Genomic DNA, 20,500 nt, shown 5'->3' with positions numbered 1-20,500 from the left:
ACTTGCCCAGAGACAAGGAACTAGCAGGTGTCAGAGGCAGGATTTGCACTGAAATGGTCTTCACTCTCCGTTTTGCATTCTTTCCATTACACTATTCTGCGCCTCTCCCAGGATGACAGTTTGCTAAAAATAGGAAGCAATATGACACCAAGAACATTCATGCACAGTAAACCTTGCCAAAGTGAACCCCCCACCCAGGTTTGTTATTCAATCCCTCCCTTCTTCCTCTCCGGAGAGGGGCCTACGCGGTTACAGGAAGCCCTGGAAGATGGAGGCAGGATTTAATACAATCTTTCCCTGTCTTAGGAGAGTAATTAATTCTTTAAAAAACAGAACCAAGGCTTCCTGGGGTGAATTCTCTTGTTGAAACCACAACATTTCCATTCATTTCGATTAGATAAATGTTTATGAATTCCTGAGCCCCTACATTAACCATCGTATATATCCACTGATACTCAACGCTTATTTAATTGAAACTTGAAATTTGAAACTGAAATTGATTTTTTTCAAATTTCAAATTGAAATTGACATTTAATCAAAAAAAAAAAAAGAGCAAATCCATCCATTGAAACCAAGGCAAGGTCAGTACACTTGGCAGTGGGATCAAAGGTAGATTGCTCAATTTGGAGTCAGGAAAACCAGGGCTTGAATATTGCCTCAAAAAAAAATTATTAGCTGGGTGATGTCAGGCAAAGCTTTTGTCTCTTGGCCTTGGTTTATTCATCTGTAAAATGAGGGAGTCAGACTTGTTGACCTCAAAGAGCTCTTATATTTCTAAATCTGTGATCTTTTTATAGCATCCCTCAGAAAATTAAAAAGAGGCAAGAAAGACTATACTAGCCAACCACAGGAACTCTGAGGGGAGCTTAACACAGTCTTCACCCACTACCAATTGCAAAGATGACAGATGGTGGCTCTCCTTTGGAAGTGTTCAGCAGTGAGTGCAATGCAAATCAGTCTTAAATGAAGAAAGGTTTGCTTCCTGTAGTACCAGGTCTGAGGTAGCTAGCCCAGTTTACACTCAACCATATTAGTAAATCGGGTTCACAGAGATGGCCACTATATTTCTTAAGGACTCTAGGGTTAGCACTGAGGGGTGGGAGTTGATCTTCTTTGCTCATAAGCCCCCACCAGTATTGACCACCTCCATCTCCATCGCCATTCCCTCCGTGATATCCATTGATATCCATTAGATAAGCAGACAATTCACTTTTAGAAAAAGGTATTTCTCTTTTTCTTTTTTAAAAAAGATCTTATTTTCCTAATTACATGCAATAACACTTTTCAACATATATTTTTCAAACTTATAAGAAGCCTCCGTCCTTCTCATGCCTTCCCTCTCCCAGAGAGGATAAACAATTTGATCTGGATTATACAGCTATTATAATGCCAATCATGTTTCCATGTTGGTCCCTTTTGTAAGAAATTGTTCATAAAAAACCAAAACCCCCAAGTAAAAACACAAATAAAGTTAATGAAAGTGAAAAAGAATATGCTTTGGGTCATTGGATCGCTGAGAGTAGTCAAGTTTTCACAATTGATCATTGTTATTATTATATATATTGTTCTCCCGGTTCTGCTTATTTCATTCTGCATCAGCTCATTTAGGTCTTTTTAGCTCTTTCTGAAATCATCCTGCTTACATTTCTTACAGCACAAGTGTATTCCATCACCATCATACGTCACACTTTGCTCAGCCATTCCCCAATGGATGGACAGCCCCTCAATTTCCAATTTTTGCCACCATAAAAAGGGCTGCTATAAATATTTTTGTACAAGTAGCTTCTTCCCTCAGAAAAGGGCTTTTTTCAAAGGAGTAAAGATAGTTGGTGTAAACAAAATCAGTGACAGTAGCCTCCAGGTGAATGTGGGCTCAGCTTTAGAGAGTACATGTGACAAAGGGGTAACTCACAGCTTCTAGATGTTCTATTTCTGGAATCCTCAAGATGTTCACATTAGGGGAGGAGGAATAAGAAAAGGGGAACACGAAAAAGGGAGGGTGAACTTGGGGAAGTGATAGTCAGAAACAAAAATATTTGTGAACAAGGAAAGGCTGAGAGGAGAGGAAAAGAATGCTAAATTGGGGGGTGTAGCAGTCCACCCCTAGCTATGGGCAAGGGAAACAGTTGGTATGTACAGATTGTCTTAGAAGAGAGCATACTTGGGGGCAGCTGGGTAGCTCAGTGGATTGAGAGCCAGGCCTAGAGATGGGAGGTCCTAGGTTCAAATCTGGCCTCAGACACTTCCCAGCTGTGTGACCCTGGGCAAGTCACTTGACCCCCATTGCCTAGCCCTTACCACTCTTCTGCCTTGGAGCCAATACATAGTATTGACTCCAGGACGGAAGGTAAGGGTTTAAAAAAAAAAAAAGAGAGAGCATGTTCAGTCTTGAGCATGCTCAGTATTGCACATGGCTGGGAAAGCCTTTGACTCTTGACCCCAGCTTCCTCCAGGTTAGGCGGGAACACAGGTTTCTTTGTGCTCACCTGGTTAAGAGAAACCACACCTATACCTTGTCATTAACCAATGAGAATCATCCCTATGTACTATGTATATTTGCATATCAAAGATTATATATAGCCCAGCAAGCTCCGCCTCTCTCTCTCTCTCTCTCTCTCTCTTTCAGGCTAGCTGATGGCTGTCCTGGTTTAAACCTTCTCTATCTCTCTTTCATCTCTCCGACCTATGTGGTATTAAATGTGGATCTCTGGACTGGTAAAAGCCTTCGGAAGGGTCCTTTGATCAGAGCTTAGCTGTGGCTCATGGAAAATTAATAAAGACTCATTCCTGCCACCTCATATCTCTAATTTGACTCTGTCATCCCCCCGTGGTATCTAAAACTTCTATCCTGTCTCTATCTTCCTACCTTAAAGCTTCTCTCCCCTCTGAGGAAGCTTTAGGGGGAAATAAGATAAAGAGAAACACACAATTAGTATTCATAATTATGAATGTGAATGGGATGAACTCACCTATAAAACAGAAGAGGATAACAAAGTGGATTAAAAACCAGAATCCCACAATATACTATCTATAGAAAACACACTTAAAGCAGGGAGACACACATAGCATAAAGGTAAAGGGCTGGAACAGAATCTATTATGACACTAGCTAATATGACAAAAAAGGGAAATGACAAAGGTTGGAGGGAATGTGGAAAAATGGAGATATGGACATTAATACATTGTTGGTAGAACTGTGAATTGATACAACCATTCTGAGGAGCAATTTGGAACCAGGCCCAGAGGGCCAAAAAACTGTGCACATATACCCTTTGATGTGCAATGACTTTTCCACTTAAATCTCCTTCATGCACAAGTGTCTTTGTGCACTCATCTATACACCATAGATGAAAATGCACAAAGACAATTGTTATCCTCGGTTACCGAGAGACTACTACCACCATACCCTTTTACCCAGCAATACCATTACTGGGTCTGTGTCTCAAAGAGATCAAAGATAGGGAAAAAGACCTACTTGTACAGAAATATTTATCTCAGCTCATTTTGTGGTAACGAAGAACTGGATGGCCATCACCATCAAGAAATGGCTTAACAAGTTATGGTATATGATGGTAATGCAATATTATCATGCTATAAGAAATGATGAACAAGATGATTACAAAAAAAAAACCCTGAAAAGTCATATAAAGTGATGTGAAGTGAAGTGAAGTGAGCAGAACCAGGAGAATGTTATACACAGTTACAGCAATCATAGATGATGATCAACTGTGAATGACTTCATTATGCAATGACTTCAGCAATGCAGGAATCCAGAACAACTCCAAGGGACTTGTGATTAAAAAAAAAAAAAGGCTCTCCACTGCCATAGAAGGAGGTGATGGAGTCTGAATGCAGATTGAAGCAGACCATTCTTTTTTTTTTATTTTCTCTATGCATTTTTCTCTAGCATAAACAAGTGTCTTCTTTCACAACATGATGTCCATGGAAATATATTATATTATGACGCATGTACAACCTGTATCATATTACTCGCTGTCTTGGGGAAGGGGGAAGGGTAGGAGGGAGAAAGAGAACACAGATTGCAAAATGTTAGAAAATGGTCCTTGAAAATTACACTGACGTAGCTGGAAAAAAAATTTTTTTAAGCTATTCCCCTTGTGTATGGTATACTTTTTCTGCTGGGCTCTCTGTAGAGCCTTGAATCTGTCCTTGGCTCCCAGTGCTGGCTCTGTTTCTAGGTAAGGCTGTCCTGAAGAAACTGCTACTAGCACTCCAAATTTAAGGTCCTCCAAAGTTTGTGAGATCCTTCTCTGCCAAGGTGAGAAGGAATGAAGGATGGAGGAAGTCAATGAGGAAGCAGAAGTAGCCTCCTCTCCCTCTCCCAAGTGATAATTCCTCAGGGTTGGCTGAAATGCTCTCTTCTGGATTGCTCTTCACTCCTATGTGGAAGGAAAAGGACCAGGAAGAACCTAGGACCTAAAGAAAGACTAGCCATATATCCTAGGGAGACAAATAAGCCAGCCCTGATGGGTTCACCCTGCTTGAAGATAGACGAGGAGAAGGCATCTGATTGTCTCTAGGAATTAATGGCCTTTGGAACTAAAATCCAACAAATGGGCAATGCCTCTCATTGGGGAAAAGAAAAGAGCCCTTCCAGGTATAGAGCCTCCTATCCAGTAAGTATAATGCCAAAGCAAGCTCTAACAGTGCTAGGAGAGAGGTTCTTCCCTTAGTTCCTTCACTTCCAGACTGTGGAGCAAATTGAACAAAGTGAGTTTGAAATGACTCGACTAGTTGAGTCCTTCTACCAAATGGAATTCAGTAAACCAAATGACTAGAGCCCAGACTGAGAGAGTAAACCCCATTCCAGTGGACAGAGAGGTCAGTATGACTCTACTGGACTGATCAGTGGGTTGACTCCTTTCCCCAATAAAGACTGCCTTCCTGAACCAATGGTTGGGCAGATCCATCCAGTTGAAGTCCAGTTGTTGTTGTTCAGTCATATCTGACTCTTCCTGACCCGATTTCGAGTTTTCTTGGCAGAGATACTGGAGCGACTTGCCATTTCCTTTTCCATTTCCTTCCTGAGCCAATGGTTTGGGCAGATCTAGTTGGACTCCAATAGAATCCTGCAAAGAGTAATAGCAGGAGAAGGTGCCATAAATTCTTCCTGGGAACAAGGAACACAGCTTCTTTACTTGGGCAAGAAAGAACCTAAAAATGCACCAGAGGAAAGGATAGTCCAATTCCCAGTTCTTTGGAAAAAGTGAGGCTGGGAGGCCACAGGGGAGCAAGTTTGGATAGAAGACCCTCAGGGTTCTGACCCCTGGGAGACTGCTCATAAACCCAGAGGACACTAAGTATCCCAGAACTGACCAATTTCCTTCAGTAGCTGCAAACAAAGGGTGCTCTTTACCCAGATTTCCTGTGGTAATACTCCAAGTGGTCATTACCTTCCTCAGCCAATGTAGTTTGGTGGAGTTAGAGGTTCTTAAACCTATTTTTGTACCCTCGTCCCCTTTAGCAGCAGTCTAGTGAAACTTAAAGACCCATGGCCCAGTGGATAGATAGCTAGGCCTAGAGTCAGGAGGACCTGGGTTCAAATTTGACCTTAGACGCTTCCAGCTGGGTGACCCTAAACAAACCATGTAGCCCCATTTGCCTAGCTTTTGCCCTTCTGTTTCAGTTGTTACTAAGAAAGCCTTTCTCCTTAGGCCACTCCTGAGACTTGCTGAGAAGATCCATGAATAGGTGTGGCTGCCCCAGATCAGACAGAATGACTATCTGGGCCTTGGAAGGCCAAAGGGGAGCCAAGCTTACTCATCTGTTGTGATCCTGAGTTCTTTGTTTTGCACAATCAGAAAGAACCAGTTCTCTCCCTCCGTGCCAGTCTCGTGTTACTAATTGCCTACTGGACAACTCCAACTGGCTGTCCCATAGTGTTCTCAAACGTCCCCTTTTGTGTTGAAGCAACCACTAGCTAGCGTTCCAGTAACCTAGGTTTAGCCTTTGAGTCACATTGGACTCTTCTCCCTCGCAAAGACCTGCATCCAATCAATTGTTGTCTTGTTCGTTCTTTCTCCATATCTCTTGCGTCTGTCCCTTTCTCTCTACTTCCTCTACTTCTAGTCTAGCTCAAGCCCTCCTTATTACATCTCATCTGGACTAATTGAATAGCCTCTCATTGGACTCCAGGCTTCTAGACTCTCTTCTCTCCATCTTCCACTAAGTTGTCCAATTCATTGCCCTAAAACACAGATTCTTCCTAATTGTTGTAAAACTCAAAAATCTTAGATAATAATCATTTCCCATCACCTCTAGGATAACATTTGAAATCTTCAGGGAACATTTCAGGCCCTCCACAATCTGGCTCCCACATACCCTTCCAGTATCGCTTCCCATTACTCTTCTTTGTATATGGTGTTGCTCGGTAATGTCCAACCCTTTGTGGCCCCATTTTGGGGGCTTTCTTGGCAAAGTTACTGGAGTGGTTGGCCACTTTCTTCTCTAGTTCATTTTATAGATGAGGAAACTGAGGTAAACAGGGTTGAGTGACTTGCCCAGGTCATAGAGCCAATAAGTGTCTGAGGCCAGATTTGAACTTGGGAAGATGAGTCATCCTGACTCTACACTCAGCACTCTCTCCCGTGTGCCACCTAGCTGACCCCTCTTTATGCATATTTTATTACAAACCGGCCTTTGCACAGGTGGTTCTCTTTGTCTGGAATGTACTCCCTTCTAAATTCCATTTCTTGGATTCTCCAGTTTCAAGATAACTTAGATGCCTCCTCCTGCAGGAAGCCTCATCTGATCTCACCAGTTGTTAATTCTCTTCCTTTTGAAACCCTTTTTGTATTATTTTGTATCAACTTTTTATTTTATTTTATTTTTTGAGATATTTTATTTTCCCAATTACATGTGATAACAATTTTCTACAACATGTTTCCAAAATTATCCAAATTGTCTCCTCTCACCCTTCCTTGTCCCCTTCCAGAGATGGTAAGCAATTCAATCTGAGTTGTACATGTATTATCATGTAAGATTTACTTTCATATTGACCATTGTTGTAAGAGAATATCTGTATAAATCCAAATCCCCCAAATAAAAACACAGACTAAAATGAGAAATCATATTCTTTGACCTGCATTCCAACTCTAACAGTTCTTTTTCTGGAACTGAAAAGCATTCTTTGTCATAGTCCTTCAGAGTAATTCTGGCTGTAACTGTGGACAACATTCTCCTGGGTCTGCTTATTTCACTCTGCATCAGTTCATGGAGGTCTTCCCATTTTTTTCTGAAATCATCCAGCACAATAGTATTCCATCACCGTCATGTACCACAATTTATTCAGCCATTTTCCAATAGATGGACATTCCCTTGATTTCCAATTCTTTGCTACTACAAAGAGGGCTGCAATAAATATTTTTGTACAAGTAGGTATTTGTCCTTTTTTAATCTCTTTGGGATCCAGACCTAGTAGTGGTGTTACAGGATCAAAGAGAACATGGTTTTGGAGCCCTTTGGGCATAGTGTATCAGATTTTATTTATTTATTTCATTTATTCAAAGCTATTATATATATATGTATATATATATATATATATATATATCCACTTTAGTAGAATGTAAACTACTTGAGGGTAAGGACCATTTCATTCTTGTCTTTGCTCCTGTGGTGCCTATCCCAGAGCCTGGCACAAAGTGGGTGCTTATTATCATTTGTTGGATATAATTGAATTGAAGATAGAGACACTTACTAGAGAAGAGTGGGAAACAAGTTAAAATGGTTGATATATTCTATTTAAAATAAGAACTTTACCTTCTCCCTTAGAATAGATATGAAGTATTGGTAGCAAGGCAGAAGAGCACTAAGGGCTGGGAAATTTGGGGTTAAGTGACTTGTCCAGGGTCACACAGCTAGGAAGTGTCTGTGGTTACATCTGAACCCAGGACCTCCCAAATCCCCTGAGCCCCCTAGTGGTTGATATATTCTGTTAATGAAGTGCCAAAGAGCAGATTTGGGAAGGCCTCCTGGAGCAAGCCCAGAATTTCAGTACTGGAAGGTATGTGAGTTATGATCTAATCTTTTTTTTTTTAATAACCTTTACCTTCCATCTTGGAGTCAATACTGTGTATTGGCTCCAAGGCAGAAGAGTGGTAAGGGCTAGGCAATGGGGGTCAAGTGACTTGCCCAGGGTCACATAGCTGGGAAGTGTCTGAGGTCAGATTTGAACCCAGGACCTCCTGCCTCTAGGCCTGACTCTCAATCCACTGAGCCACCCAGCTGCCCCCGTTATGATCTAATCTAATACACACTTGTAACTGGCAAATGATCATCCAGTCTTCTGCATTGAGACCTTTCACAGGCTGTCTAAACAGCTTAGAATTCACTCCTTCCAAGTATCTGACTCTTAGAATCCCCAGCTTCCTTCAAGGCTGTGAAGATTGGATTTAGCTATCTCCTGATTGTAACAATGAAGGTACTTAGCTCTTCCTTTATTGTGAAGATTGAATTGTAATCCCCTATTTTTAGATTTTAATCCCCAAAAGTGTTAACCCAGTATTTAAAGTAGATCTACCCACTTTAACTACAAAAAGGTGTGAACTAACTACAAAAAAGGTGTGAACACCCATTTCATACATTGAGTGGGCAGTCATGGAGAGGAGTGTCTGCTATGATTGGTAGATGTAAATTTAGGGGAGGTAACACAAGAGAAAAAGATCTTTAAATAGAGGAAACAGAGGCACATGGAGAGGAAAATGAAGGATTCAGTCACTCAAAGTTGGCCTGGAAGAGACTCACTTGGGCTTGGAGTGAAGAGAGTCACTCAGAGTTGGAGGGTAGACATACACTTGAGGAGAGACTGGAAGAGAGACACTCAGACTTGGAGTGAAGATACTTGTCTGTGCAACTGGACCCCTGGAGGAGCTTGTGCAGGAGACCTCAGACTGCTTTCCTTCTAGTCAGTCACCATGATGAGTGTAAAGGCTGACTTAGTTTCCTTGCCTTTCTGGAGGTATGAACTTCTGAGAAAGGCCCATTGTCTTGAGACTCCTTTTCTCTGGCTGGGGCCTGAGAATTTCTACCTGGCTCAGAGGAAGCCAGAGCTCGCTCTCGCTCTCTCTCTCTCTCTCTCTCTCTCTCTCTCTCTCTCTCTCTCTCTCTCTCTGTCTCTCTCTCTGTCTCTCTCCCCTTTACTCTCTTCCTTAATATCTTCCCTCTATTGTAAATAAACTACCATAAATTTCATTTACTTTAGTAATTCATTTTGGGATTTAGTAATTAAATCCCTGGAGACCATCAATTAAATATTCAGTCCAACCACAATAATAAATCTAACAAGGCTTAGAGCATGTGCAGCTCCTAGAGACAGATCTTTTCTGTTTTTGTTTTTCTTCTCTTCTCTCTCTTTTTTTAACCCTTAACTTCCTTCTTAGAATCAGTTCTGTGTATTGGTTCTGTAAGGGGTAGAAAATGTGAGGGGTTTTATAAAAGGTTAGACTGGATTATTTAAGAATAGGGTCACCAGGAATTTAATTAATTCCAAAGAGATTTATTTTAACAATTTATCTATAAAATGTAGAAAGAGTGAAAGTAAGAAAAATCAGACAGAAGATAGGGTAAGATATCTAGCCTACACACTAAGTAATTTGCTCTGGCCCTGGCTAAACCCAGGCAGGGCTAGTTAGTCCTTAGCAGGAGGGGCCTCAGCCTTGAGCAGAGGACCTGGGGATGCAGGGAGCCTCTCTCAAGAGGATAGGTCTCTCCTGATGGTAGACTCTTCAGAAAATCCAAGGAAAGGAGTCAGCCTTTTTTCATTCACCATGTGTCAGTCCAAAGGGAAGCAGTCTGAGATCTCAAAGCCTAAATTCCTCCAAAGTCAGGTCAAAGACCAAGGAGAGAAGAGAGCTCTCACAGGAAGTTTCTTGGCATTTTTAAAGACCATTTCTTTCCATCACTTCCTGTTACTTCCTTCATTTCATGTGTACCAATTATAGCTAAAACTTTTGCTTAGAACTGCTCAGGGGACAGTCAATTAATTCTGATTCGTCACCCACTATCCAATTGTGAGTAGGGTGTTTACACTTCTGGTGATTGAATTTTAAAATGAGCAGGGGAGAGTTAATTAAATCTTTACAATCAGGGGAGAGTTAATTTAATCTTCAGAATCAGGGGAGGATTAATTTCACTTTCACAATCAAGGGAGAGTTAATTTAATCATCATTATAGTTCCAAGGCAGAAGAATGGGAAGAGTGAGGCTAAATGACTTGCCCATGGTCACACAGCTAAAAGTGTCTGAGACCACATTTGAACCCAGGATCTCTGTTCTCTAAGTCTGGCTCTCTAATTGCCCCTTGAGTGATCATTTCTTAGCTCTCTTGGTTATAGGTGCTCATTCCCTCCTCTGATGGCCATATATTTAGAGCTAGAATGAACTTAAGTGGTGATTTTACCTGCCCCCATTTTACAGATGAGAAAACTGAGGCTTAGGACACTTAAATGACTTGCTGAAGGTCACATCATAGGTATATGTAAGGATAATTTAGGGTCATAACCTAATCTAAGTTTGATTTTTGGTCGCCAGGGAATATCCCAAATAAAATACCCAAGTCAGTTTGGAAAGCTATGGTGGTTTAATCAATATAGAGGGAAAAGATCAAGGAGAAGAGAGAGGGAAAGGGTATAGGATTTCACTTGCCTGGCCTGTGCCAGGGGGAGTTCAAAGTCCTCCCCCACAAGGTTTCTGAAGAAGATTAGAGGCTTCTAAGTGGATAGTGTTTGGAAGGTAAAGGAGGAAAAATCAGCCTAAACTCCGAGAGAGCTCAGAGGAGACGCCTCACCTGAACTAGGTTACTAGGCTTCCTCCAGTATGGTATTACCGCTATACCGGACAATAGCTGCCGCCATGTGGCAAGATGCCAAGACGCTCAGCAAGCTGCCACCAGCCACCTCTCCACTGCAAAAGAGCCCAGGACATGAAATATATAGATGGTTTTACATCACTTTCCTGCGTCTCACCTGTACTAATGGTAGCTTAAGCTTGACTTAGGACAGCCCAGGGGTCTGTCAGCTGTTTCTGATTTGTCATTTGCTAGCACATGTCTATCATCGGCCATCCTCCTAGATACTTAATCCTTAAGTATGGGTGTAGACATTCCTGATTTTGTTAGACTAAGTAGGGTGGAGTAATCTAAAGTTTGAATATAGCAGAAGCAGAATTTAAACCTAAGTCTCCTGACTCTATAGACCTGGGTTCTTTCTCCTAAAACATATGGCCTCTATGTACATACTCTTCTATGCCTAAAGATGATCCCTCAGGAGAACTTCATCCTCTTGAAGTCAAGGACTGGGTTTCATCACTGCTTTGTAACTTCCATCACCATGTATACAGTAGGCATTTAATAAATGTATCTTGGATTAGATCTCATTTTGGATATCTTTTGTGGTTAGGAAGATTTCTTACCCTACATCTATTACATGTAGAAACAATTTTGGACAACTGTTTTCTGACATTTTACAATCAAGAGTCTCTCCCTCACTCCCTTCCTCTTTCCCCCACCCATGCCCTTGGGGTGGTAAATAGTTTGATATAGGTTATACTGGTGCATTCGTACAGTGCATATTTCCCTATTTCCCATGTCACGACTGAAGACACATATCACATATGCACTTTAAAAACTCATGAAGGAAATAAAATGAAGATGGTGTGCTTTGATCTGCAATCAGATTCCAACAGATCCCTCTTAGACTGTGGATAACAGTTTTTTTAAAAGCCTTATCTTCTGTCTTAGAATCAATTCCAAGTATTGGTTCCAAAGTGGAAGAGTGGTAGGGCTTCAGCAGTTGGGATTGTGACTTTCCCAGGGTTACAAAGGTAGGAGATAAAGTTGTGCTGTTGTTTTTTTTTTAAATCATGAGTTCTTTGGAATTATCTTGGAACCTTCTTTTGCTGATAATAGTTGAATCCTTCACAGTTGGTCATCTTATAACATTTCTGTTACTGTATGTTCTGCTCTCTTGGTTTTGCTCACTTCCCTTTGCATCAGTTCATATAAGTCTTTCCAGATTTTTCAGAACTTATCCTGTTCATCATTTCTTATGGCCCAATAGTTTTCCATTACAGCCAAATAACTATAACTTGTTCTTATCTTAAGTCTAATTCTGCCCCTCTGTTTCCTTTTATTGTTCTAACCTGTCTTTCCAGACTTATTACATGAATTAATGAAAAGGAATAGTGCACTGGGTAGGCAAGTAGGTAGCACTGTGACTAGGGTGCCAGGCCTGGAGTCTGGAGGATCTGATATCAAATCTGACTTCTGGCACTTCCTAGCTATGTTACCCTGGGTAAATCACTTAATCCCATTTGCGTAGCCCTTGTCCTTCTGTTTTAGAGTTTTTACTAAGGCAGAAAATAAAGGTTTAAAAAATTAGTGCACTGGGCTAAGAGCTGGTAGTACAAATAGAAGAATAAGGCAGTTGATCCTCTTAAGAAACTAGTGTTCCAATGGGGGAGACACCCCCATACATACAGGTTTCAGCTGTAAATCACATGTGGTCCTTAGATGAGTGAGGTCCTTGGGGAGAAGTAACAAGGCAGGTGGTAATGTATCTTCTAGCATATTGTTTCCATTGATAAAACCCCATGCATTGAGCTGTATAAAGATACCAAGGACTTTGATGATGAGAACATTGTTTCCTGTTTCTTTGGTTGCTGTGCCCTCTGGGGAGGTAGGGTGAGGCAGGGGGTTGCAGCACCTGCAGAGGAAGTTGCCAGGTCTCCTCTCTGACACGGGTTATTTTTTTTTTTAATGATGGCTGCAGAGGGCAGGCTGGATGTTAGGCTCATGTTAGGTGTATGTGTGTTCTCTTCCCAAATTTAACTTCTTGTAGTGGCAGTTCAGGGCAGGGATAGCTGGAATGGCTGTCCCCTTCTTTACTGAGATTGTTCTCCTGGATGAAGGCTTGGAGTTGGCCTGGAAGCAAGGGATTTGGGACGCAAAAGGGACTAGGCTGTTTCTTCGCAGGATTCTGGGCACAAAAGGGATGGAAATGGGCTGACTCCACTGGAATCTCTGGGGAAGTGGTGGTTGAGATTGTGTTTAACTAACTTTGTGCATGCTTCCTCCTGTCTCTCACTTAGGACACCTTGCTGCCTCAGCTAAGCTAGTTTGCTAGCTCCATTGGTGGCAGCTGGGGTGGTGGCAGTAGGGATAGTGTGTCCCTCTTTAGCCATTACTCCCCTTTGCTTAATCTATGTCCTATCCCAATTTCTTGACCATCCCATTTCCTCACTCTATACCTTAGGCTGTCCACCTCTTTAAAAACAAACTTGTCCTTGCCCCACTGCTTTGATTTGTATTCTAGTTCCTTCAAGTCTCAGTTGAATGGCCACTTCTCTCAAGGTTGCCTCTCTGATTCCCTCCATCCAGCTTTCCCCAGCATAGAACTTTGGATATGCTTTATATGAACTTATCTATGGGTATGTCAATATATGCAGAGTAAAGAATACTTTAAGAGAATCAGAGGAGAGAGCTGAAATCCTCCTGTTGATTACTACCCTGTGACCTTAGGAAAGTCACCTTATTTCTCTGAAAGTCAGTATTATCTCCTGTAAAATGAAGTCATATTATAAGGCTTCTAAATCTACAGTGATTCCTCCTAATACGAGGTAAGCCCTTTGAGCAGGAGTGTTTCATTATGGTCTTTGTATCCCTAACACCTAGCACACAGTAGGTGCTTAATGAATTGGCTAATTATTCCCTCTGCCCTGACTCTTCCCTCTTCATCTCTGCCTCCTGGACTTCCTGACTTCCTTCAAGTCTCAGCTAAAATCCCATCTTTTATGAGAAGCCTTTCAGGCTAATACCTTCCCTCTATCCATCATCATAGTTGTTTTCCTGTTGTCTCCCTTTTTGGATGGTAAGTTTCCTGAGACCAAGTCCCCTTTTGCCTTTCTTTATATTTCTGGAAGGCTTAAGGAGAAGGGAAGGGAATAAGCATTTATACAGTACTGCCTACTCTTTACCAATCACTATGTAGGAGGTGGGTGCTATTATTATCCCTATTGAACAGCTGTGGAAATTGAGGTTGTGACTTGCCCAGGGTACCATAAGTACAAGTAAGTGCTTAAGCGTGCATTTAGACTTAGGTCTTCCGCTCTGTCCACTGTGCCACCAGATACTTCCCCCGACCCCCACCTACTTAGCATGGTGCCTGGTATACAGAAAGCACTCAATAAATGCTAATTGTCTGACAGTTCTGCTCTCGAGCCAAGAAGAACAAAATCTAGGTGACCATCAGCCCTTAAAAATCTTGAAAGCTGATGTCCTGTCCCTTTGAGTCTTCTGACCAGACATGCTCAGCTCTTTCCTGATATGAAATGGACACCCACGCCGCCTTCCCCAGGATTCTCTACAGTGGGGCGTGGGGTGTGCAGTGACCGTGGTGCAGCGATTAGCACCTCGTAAGCGCTCACTAAATGCTTTTTCATGGATTCCTCGTGCATTCTGGGGCTAATTGCTTCACTGATTCAAGGATGCTTGCATGCTTTCATTAAAGGGGACTGCCCTGGAGGACCAGGGAGAGGTGGCCAACCTGACTGGAGCCTTCCGGGGCGGGCGGGTGGGTACCCCGCCCTTCCCAGCGCAGCGCCGCGAGAGGGTCGCAGCTGTGCCCTCCATCCCCAGCTGTCAAAACCCGAAACCCTGCCTCCCCACCAGAGTCCGGCTCATCTCGCCCTCCCATTGGCCAGAAGCCCCGCCCCGGGGCTTCCTTTTAAAAAAACTACGGTCACCTGACCTCCAAAAGCCAATGGAAACGCGCGTCTGGGGATTCCTTTTCCATCCGCAGCCTGGACAGACCACTATGCCCGCCCTTCTCCATTACTTATTGGTCTGGCTCTATAATATCGCCCTCCCATTGGTCAGATCGGCCGGAGAGGGAGGGTGGCAGGGAGGTTTGGTCGCGGGAGCTCTGAGTCAGCTGCTGCAGAGTGGTCTTGGGTGGGGTTGTGGGCTGCTGTGGGCTTGACCGCGGCCAGACTGGTGGGTCGCTGCTGGTGCCGCCGCCGCCCACCGCCCGCCGCCGCCATGGAGAACTTCCCGGAGGAGATGGATGAAGAGCAGTATTGGCAGAACGAACTGCTGCACCTGGCGCGGTGGGCGGGGCCGGCCATCCCTGGGGATTATCCGGGGCGGGGATTATCCGGGCCCTCCTCGGCAGGGCGGGGATTATCCGGGGCGGGCGGTGCTGAACCGGGCTGTGGGTTATCCGGGAATGGGGTGGGGGAACCGGCGGGAGTTACCTGACCCGGGGTTAGGTTATGGGGGGGAGGGGGGTTACTTTTTCCAGCCCAGAGATTATCCAGGCGCTGCCTAGACCAGGGATAGGAATCATTCAGGAACTTATCCAGAGATGAGGGATTATTGGGGGAAGGGGTGTCACCTTTTCCAGTCTAAGGATCCTTTAGGGATTATCCAGAGATGGGGATTATGGGGGGGGGGGGTCCATCCTTTCCAGCCTAGAGATAAAGTAGGGATTATCCGGGGCTGGCTAGTTCAGGTTTGGGGATTATTGGGGGAGGGGGGGTTCCATTTGGTTTAGGGTTAGGGATTATCCTTTAGTTAGTGTTAAGGGCTTCCGTGTCCAAGGATGAGGGATTTTCCAGGGGCCACCTTTTCTAGATTAGAGATTATTGGGGGGGGGGGTGCGGGGGGCGCGGGCTGCCTAGTGCAAAACCGGAAATTAATTGAATCCGGGCTGGGAATTGTGTGGAAAGGAGAGAGGAGAGTGTGCATCCGAGCGTGCTTTGGGGGTGTGTCTAGAGGCTGGGCGTGTGTCTCTGTCAAGGGAGAGGTTTATGGGAGCTAGGGCCTGAGGATTATTTGGGGGCTGAGTTGTGGAAGGGGGAAATTCCATGGTATTGGGGAGGGAGCTCATTGGGGGAGTAGTGATCTCCAGGTTGAAGATTATCCGGGCCCCTGCATTATCCTGGAGCTTGCCCGGGGCAGGAAGGAGGGGAGGGGAGGGGTGGGGTGGTGTACATTTGTGAAATGTCCGGAGAAGGGCATTGAAGGGCAGGGTTGGGGCGGGGAAGGATCCGGTATCCGAGAAGATCCAGGGCTGAGATTTACCTGGAAAAGGGGTGCTGGACAAGGGATCGTTGGGTTTGGGCTGCCACTGCCCTGGTGTGACTCTCAGCCCTCCCTTTCTGCTTTTTGCAGTGCACATTTTTTTGGTCATTTTTCATACATCACGGTCATTTCCTAATTTACATTCGCACCCACCCCTCCATTAAACTCTCTGCCACCAAGAAGGCTGTTTGAGCAAAGCCAGCAGAAACAGTAGCAGCCACACTGCATACCCATGGCCACCTCTCCCCCTCCCAGACTGAGAGGAGGGGGAGGTGTGTCTTCACCAGTCTTCTGGGAGTTAGCTTGATCATGGAAATCCATCCGAGTTCACAGCTGTGTTAGAGTTGGTTTCATTTACCTTCCTGTCATTACTGTGTGCATCATTTCCCGGCTTTTCTTCCTTCTGTATCTCTCCATGGATCCTCCCATGTTTCTCTGTATACTCATGACGTCATTTCTTTTGGAGCAAGCGGTATAGACTGCTTCACTCTGGAGCCATTACATTACTTAGTCGGTTCCTGCCCAGGGGGCCTTGCATTCAGCCATCTGCTATCACAAACACACAAAATGGTGCTATGAATGTATTGGCATATTTGGGGACTTTCTTTCTGCCCAGGACACTTTTCAATGGGATGGGCATTGAGTTGCCAACAGGTGAGCTCTTTAGCTGGGAAAATCGACTTCCTCCCCCTGCTGCCAAGAGAGCCGTGGAGAACCTGCCAAAAACCACCATCACAGGGGCCCAGGCCGGTGAGGGGCCCCCTTTCCCAAGGACCTCTGTTAATTATGCCGATTTCCTGTCAGCTTGTTTTAGCCTATGTTACCCCTCCCCTTCTTCCTCTACCCAGCATGCAATTCTCTCCCTGTTCAATCTTCCAGACCAGGAGGGTTTAAAAAAAAATCAAATGAAGGTGTCAAACACCCCTGGAGACTGGCCTGCTTTTAAGGAGGCAACATTGGGAGGATTTGGGGTGGGAAGATGGATGAAGCAGGGCCTGATTTGATGGACTTTCCCTCACAGACGCAGGTGTTAAGTGCCCTGTGTGCCTTCTGGAGTTTGAGGAGGAGCAGACTGCCCTGGAGATGCCCTGTGAGCATCTCTTTCACTCAGACTGCATCGTGCCCTGGCTAGGCAAGGTACCCACCATTTCCAGGGCAAGCACAAGCAGCCTTCCATACTGTCCTGGTGTCCAGCCCTACTACCATATGGCACTGTCCATCCACAGATCATGAGTATCAGGGGGGAGTTTACCATACCTTCCATCACAGAGTCACTACTGGGTATTGGTTCCAAGGCTGAAGGTAATAGCTGGGCAATGGAGGTTAAGTGACTTGGCCAAAGTATCATAGCTAGGAAGTATCTGAGGTCCAATTTGGACCCTGGGCCTTCCATCTCTAGGCCTGGTTCTCAATCCATTGAGCCACCTAGCTGTGCAGCAAGGGCTAGGCAGTTGGGGTTAAGTATCTTGCCCAGGGTCACACAACTAGGAAGTGTCTGAGGCCCAGTTTAAACCTGAGTTCTCCCAAATCTAAGCTGGTGCTCCTGGCTTCCCTGAAGCTTTCTTCTAAAAATGAGCATAAGGCACAGGCCTAAGAGGAGAGAGAGAAATGGACCCTGTGCCATTTTCATTCCCACTCTGTTTTCCCAGACCAACAGTTGCCCTCTGTGCAGATATGAACTACCTACAGACAATGAGGACTATGAAGATTACAGGAGAGAAAAGGTAGGGCCAGACTTGGGGGACTCCCCTGTTACCAGACCTGAGAGACCCCAGAGAGGCATGACCTTCTCCCACTCACCAGGCCTTGTCCCAGCACTAGTGTAGGCAAGAGAGTACAACTAACCCTGGTGGAATCTTCCCCCCTGGAGTGGTAAGAGGGTCTCTGGATCAGATGTCAGAAGACCAGGGTTTGAGTGCTTCACAACTCTTGATTCTAAGGACCTCTTCACTCCGAGACTTGGGAGGGAAATGCTTGCTCATCTCCACTTTTAATGATCTCTGATTCTGTGGAAGTGGGAGGGGGCTGGTCATATCCTCCCCACCAAGAAGTCTAATCCCCAAAGGGCTCCATGGTAAATCTGGGTGGGGTGTGTATGTGTGTGAGGGGCAGAGTGTGGGGGCTTGAGCTAACATGGGCCTTATTGCCCAGAGTGGGAAGGATCCCGAGATGTGCCTGGATCCAGCTGAAAGGAGGGAGCGTCTCCTCTCAGATCAGGTCTGTACTGTGGAGTAGTGGGGGTGGGAGAAGGGAAGAGGGGATCCCTACGCTAGAGTAAATAGTTGAGCCATTCAGGGTGGGCATCCCAAAGATGTGAACATGGTGGGCAAAAACCTCAGTGTCTTACCTGGGCATTTTGCCCACCCCATCTAGCAGTTCTGAGGCTGCTGAAGGCCTGTGAAATTGGGGTTTCTTAAGGATGTAGGGGGTACAAGATCAAAAAGGGCCAGTGCTTAAAAGGGGATGAGGCTTGCTGATTGTGGATAAGGGGGATTGGCTTGGTAGCCCCAGGGCACTCAGAGTCTACCCCCATAGCTCATCCAACCAGATGGGTTGGAAAGGTGACCCCTGGGTCTAATTTTGTAAGATAGGGAGTGAGGTGGGAGGGGGAAGGATGTGCAACAGAAGACAAACATGAAATAATTTGGCCTCTCCGGGGATAGAATCATCTCCTTTGTGAGGTAGTGAGTTTCCCATGCTGGGAGATGGCAATCTGAAATATCTGGCATGTTGAGGATTTGTGTTCAAGTTCAGGCTGGCCTAGGTTCCTTCTGAAGTCCCTTCCACCTCAAGGGTTTTAAGAGGACGGTGGAGTCTAGGTGTATGGGGAGAACTTTGGGGACTGAAGGGCTGCACTAGTGGCTACAGGGGGAAAGGGTTTGGGTGAACTGAGCACCTCTCAAATCCACATTGATAAACCTTTGTTGGCTTCTGCCATTCCAGAATGCTTTTGCCAGGGCAAACAAGGCCCTGGCCCTTAAGCAGCCTTGGGCAGATTTGGACGGGAACATTCGGTGCCGTCTCTTCTTGGGCCTGATCATCACGGCCTTAATGTTGCCTCTTCTGAAGTGGATCATTGTGGCCACCACAGAGCGTCCTGGGAACCTGCATAACCCAGCAACAGCGTGGCATCAGGGGGCCACAGCCAAAGGCTGGGGGTTTGATCCAAGGCCTGGAGACTAACGAGCCTGAGGGGAAGAGAAGCCACCCCCACCCAAACCATTGGGCCCCACTAAGGAACAGTGGTTGGTGCTGGAGTTGGAGAAACCCTGGGGAGCTCTCTGAGGTGGACTTGACTCCACCACCTGTACCTTGCACGATGACCCCCTCCCTCCCCAGGGGTACAAGCTAAATCACCCCTTGCTACTTAGAGCTGAATAAAAGCCCCTCTTGGGTAAAAGATAAAAGTCTGTATTCTGTGTGAAGCGCCATTGGAAGGTTCTTTTTGGGGGCAACAAGATTTATTAGGAAACCTATTTCTCATTCCCAAAGGTCTCCAACTTGGACAAACAGTAGTCTCCATTGTTGACTTTCTAGATCCAGTTTTCTCCCCTCAATCCTCATACTTAGAGACAGCCTCCTCAGGAGAAAGATGAGGGCCAGGGCTTAAAGCCCACCTGCATTGCTTATCACCCTTGTGACCTTGGGTAAGTCACTTGTCTCAAACAAGCAGGTTGAATTAAATGGCCTCTGAGGTCTCTTATTATTCTAAAGGAAGCTTTAGAGGGTGGGTCCTTCACACTGGGCAGCTGTGGTATCAAAATCAAATAGAAAGGAGGGCAACTAATCAGTATAGAAAGAGCTTTGAGGGCTACATATTGACTTAGTTTTAAAATGTATTATTATATACATTTTAATTTATTTTGTTAAACATTCTCTAAGTACGTTTTTACCTGGTTTGATTCCTCTGGTGTAGAGCACAGAGTTCTCAGGCTTGGCCTGTGGCCCCTACAGCAATCCCATTCCACCTTCTTAAACCCTGATCTTTCCCCTTTTCTGAGCCTCTTACTACATGCTACTACTAATAGCATGAGGTGTAAGTCAGCTACTCCTTACCTGATACAGAAAAATGAGGGAAGAGACTCTAGGGTTGGTCTCCAAACAAAAAGCTTAGCATACTGAATAAAAACAAGCAATTATCTTTGTTCTCATCATCAGGCTTTCCTTCTCTCCCAATTCTTCTCAAAGCAGTCTTTCAAGAGGCAGGGGGATGGGGGTGGGGGTGGCATCTTTCTCTGGCAACCTCTGGGTGGAGAATGACGGGCTAGTACCTCAGCTAAAGATATTTGGGAGATGAGCGGCAAATAGAGCTGCCAGCATTAGTCACCTATCAAATACATGTCAAATGCGGGCTGGGATTTCAGCCAGGTGGCATGGGAAATCTGATTTTCTGCAGGGTTTCTTCC

The 20,500-nt window shown here is 44.9% G+C and overlaps 1 protein-coding gene across 1 annotated transcript; it reads left to right on the top strand.

Annotated features, from left to right (window-relative positions):
* Positions 1-14,817: 14,817 nt before the first annotated feature.
* Positions 14,818-19,501, top strand: LOC100030007 (E3 ubiquitin-protein ligase RNF181-like). Its single transcript, XM_007477773.3, has 6 exons — positions 14,818-15,118; positions 16,711-16,844; positions 17,116-17,231; positions 17,744-17,818; positions 18,246-18,311; positions 19,038-19,501. Exons 1-6 carry the CDS (start codon positions 15,051-15,053, stop codon positions 19,275-19,277), a joined length of 699 nt encoding a protein of 232 aa, XP_007477835.1. The 5' UTR covers positions 14,818-15,050; the 3' UTR covers positions 19,278-19,501.
* Positions 19,502-20,500: the final 999 nt, after the last annotated feature.

This window comes from Monodelphis domestica, chromosome 1 (genome assembly GCF_027887165.1).
Source record: "Monodelphis domestica isolate mMonDom1 chromosome 1, mMonDom1.pri, whole genome shotgun sequence".
NCBI classification, from domain to species: domain Eukaryota; kingdom Metazoa; phylum Chordata; class Mammalia; order Didelphimorphia; family Didelphidae; genus Monodelphis; species Monodelphis domestica.
Note: the sequence above shows the minus strand (reverse complement) of the source record. Positions and strands in the feature narration are given on the sequence as shown.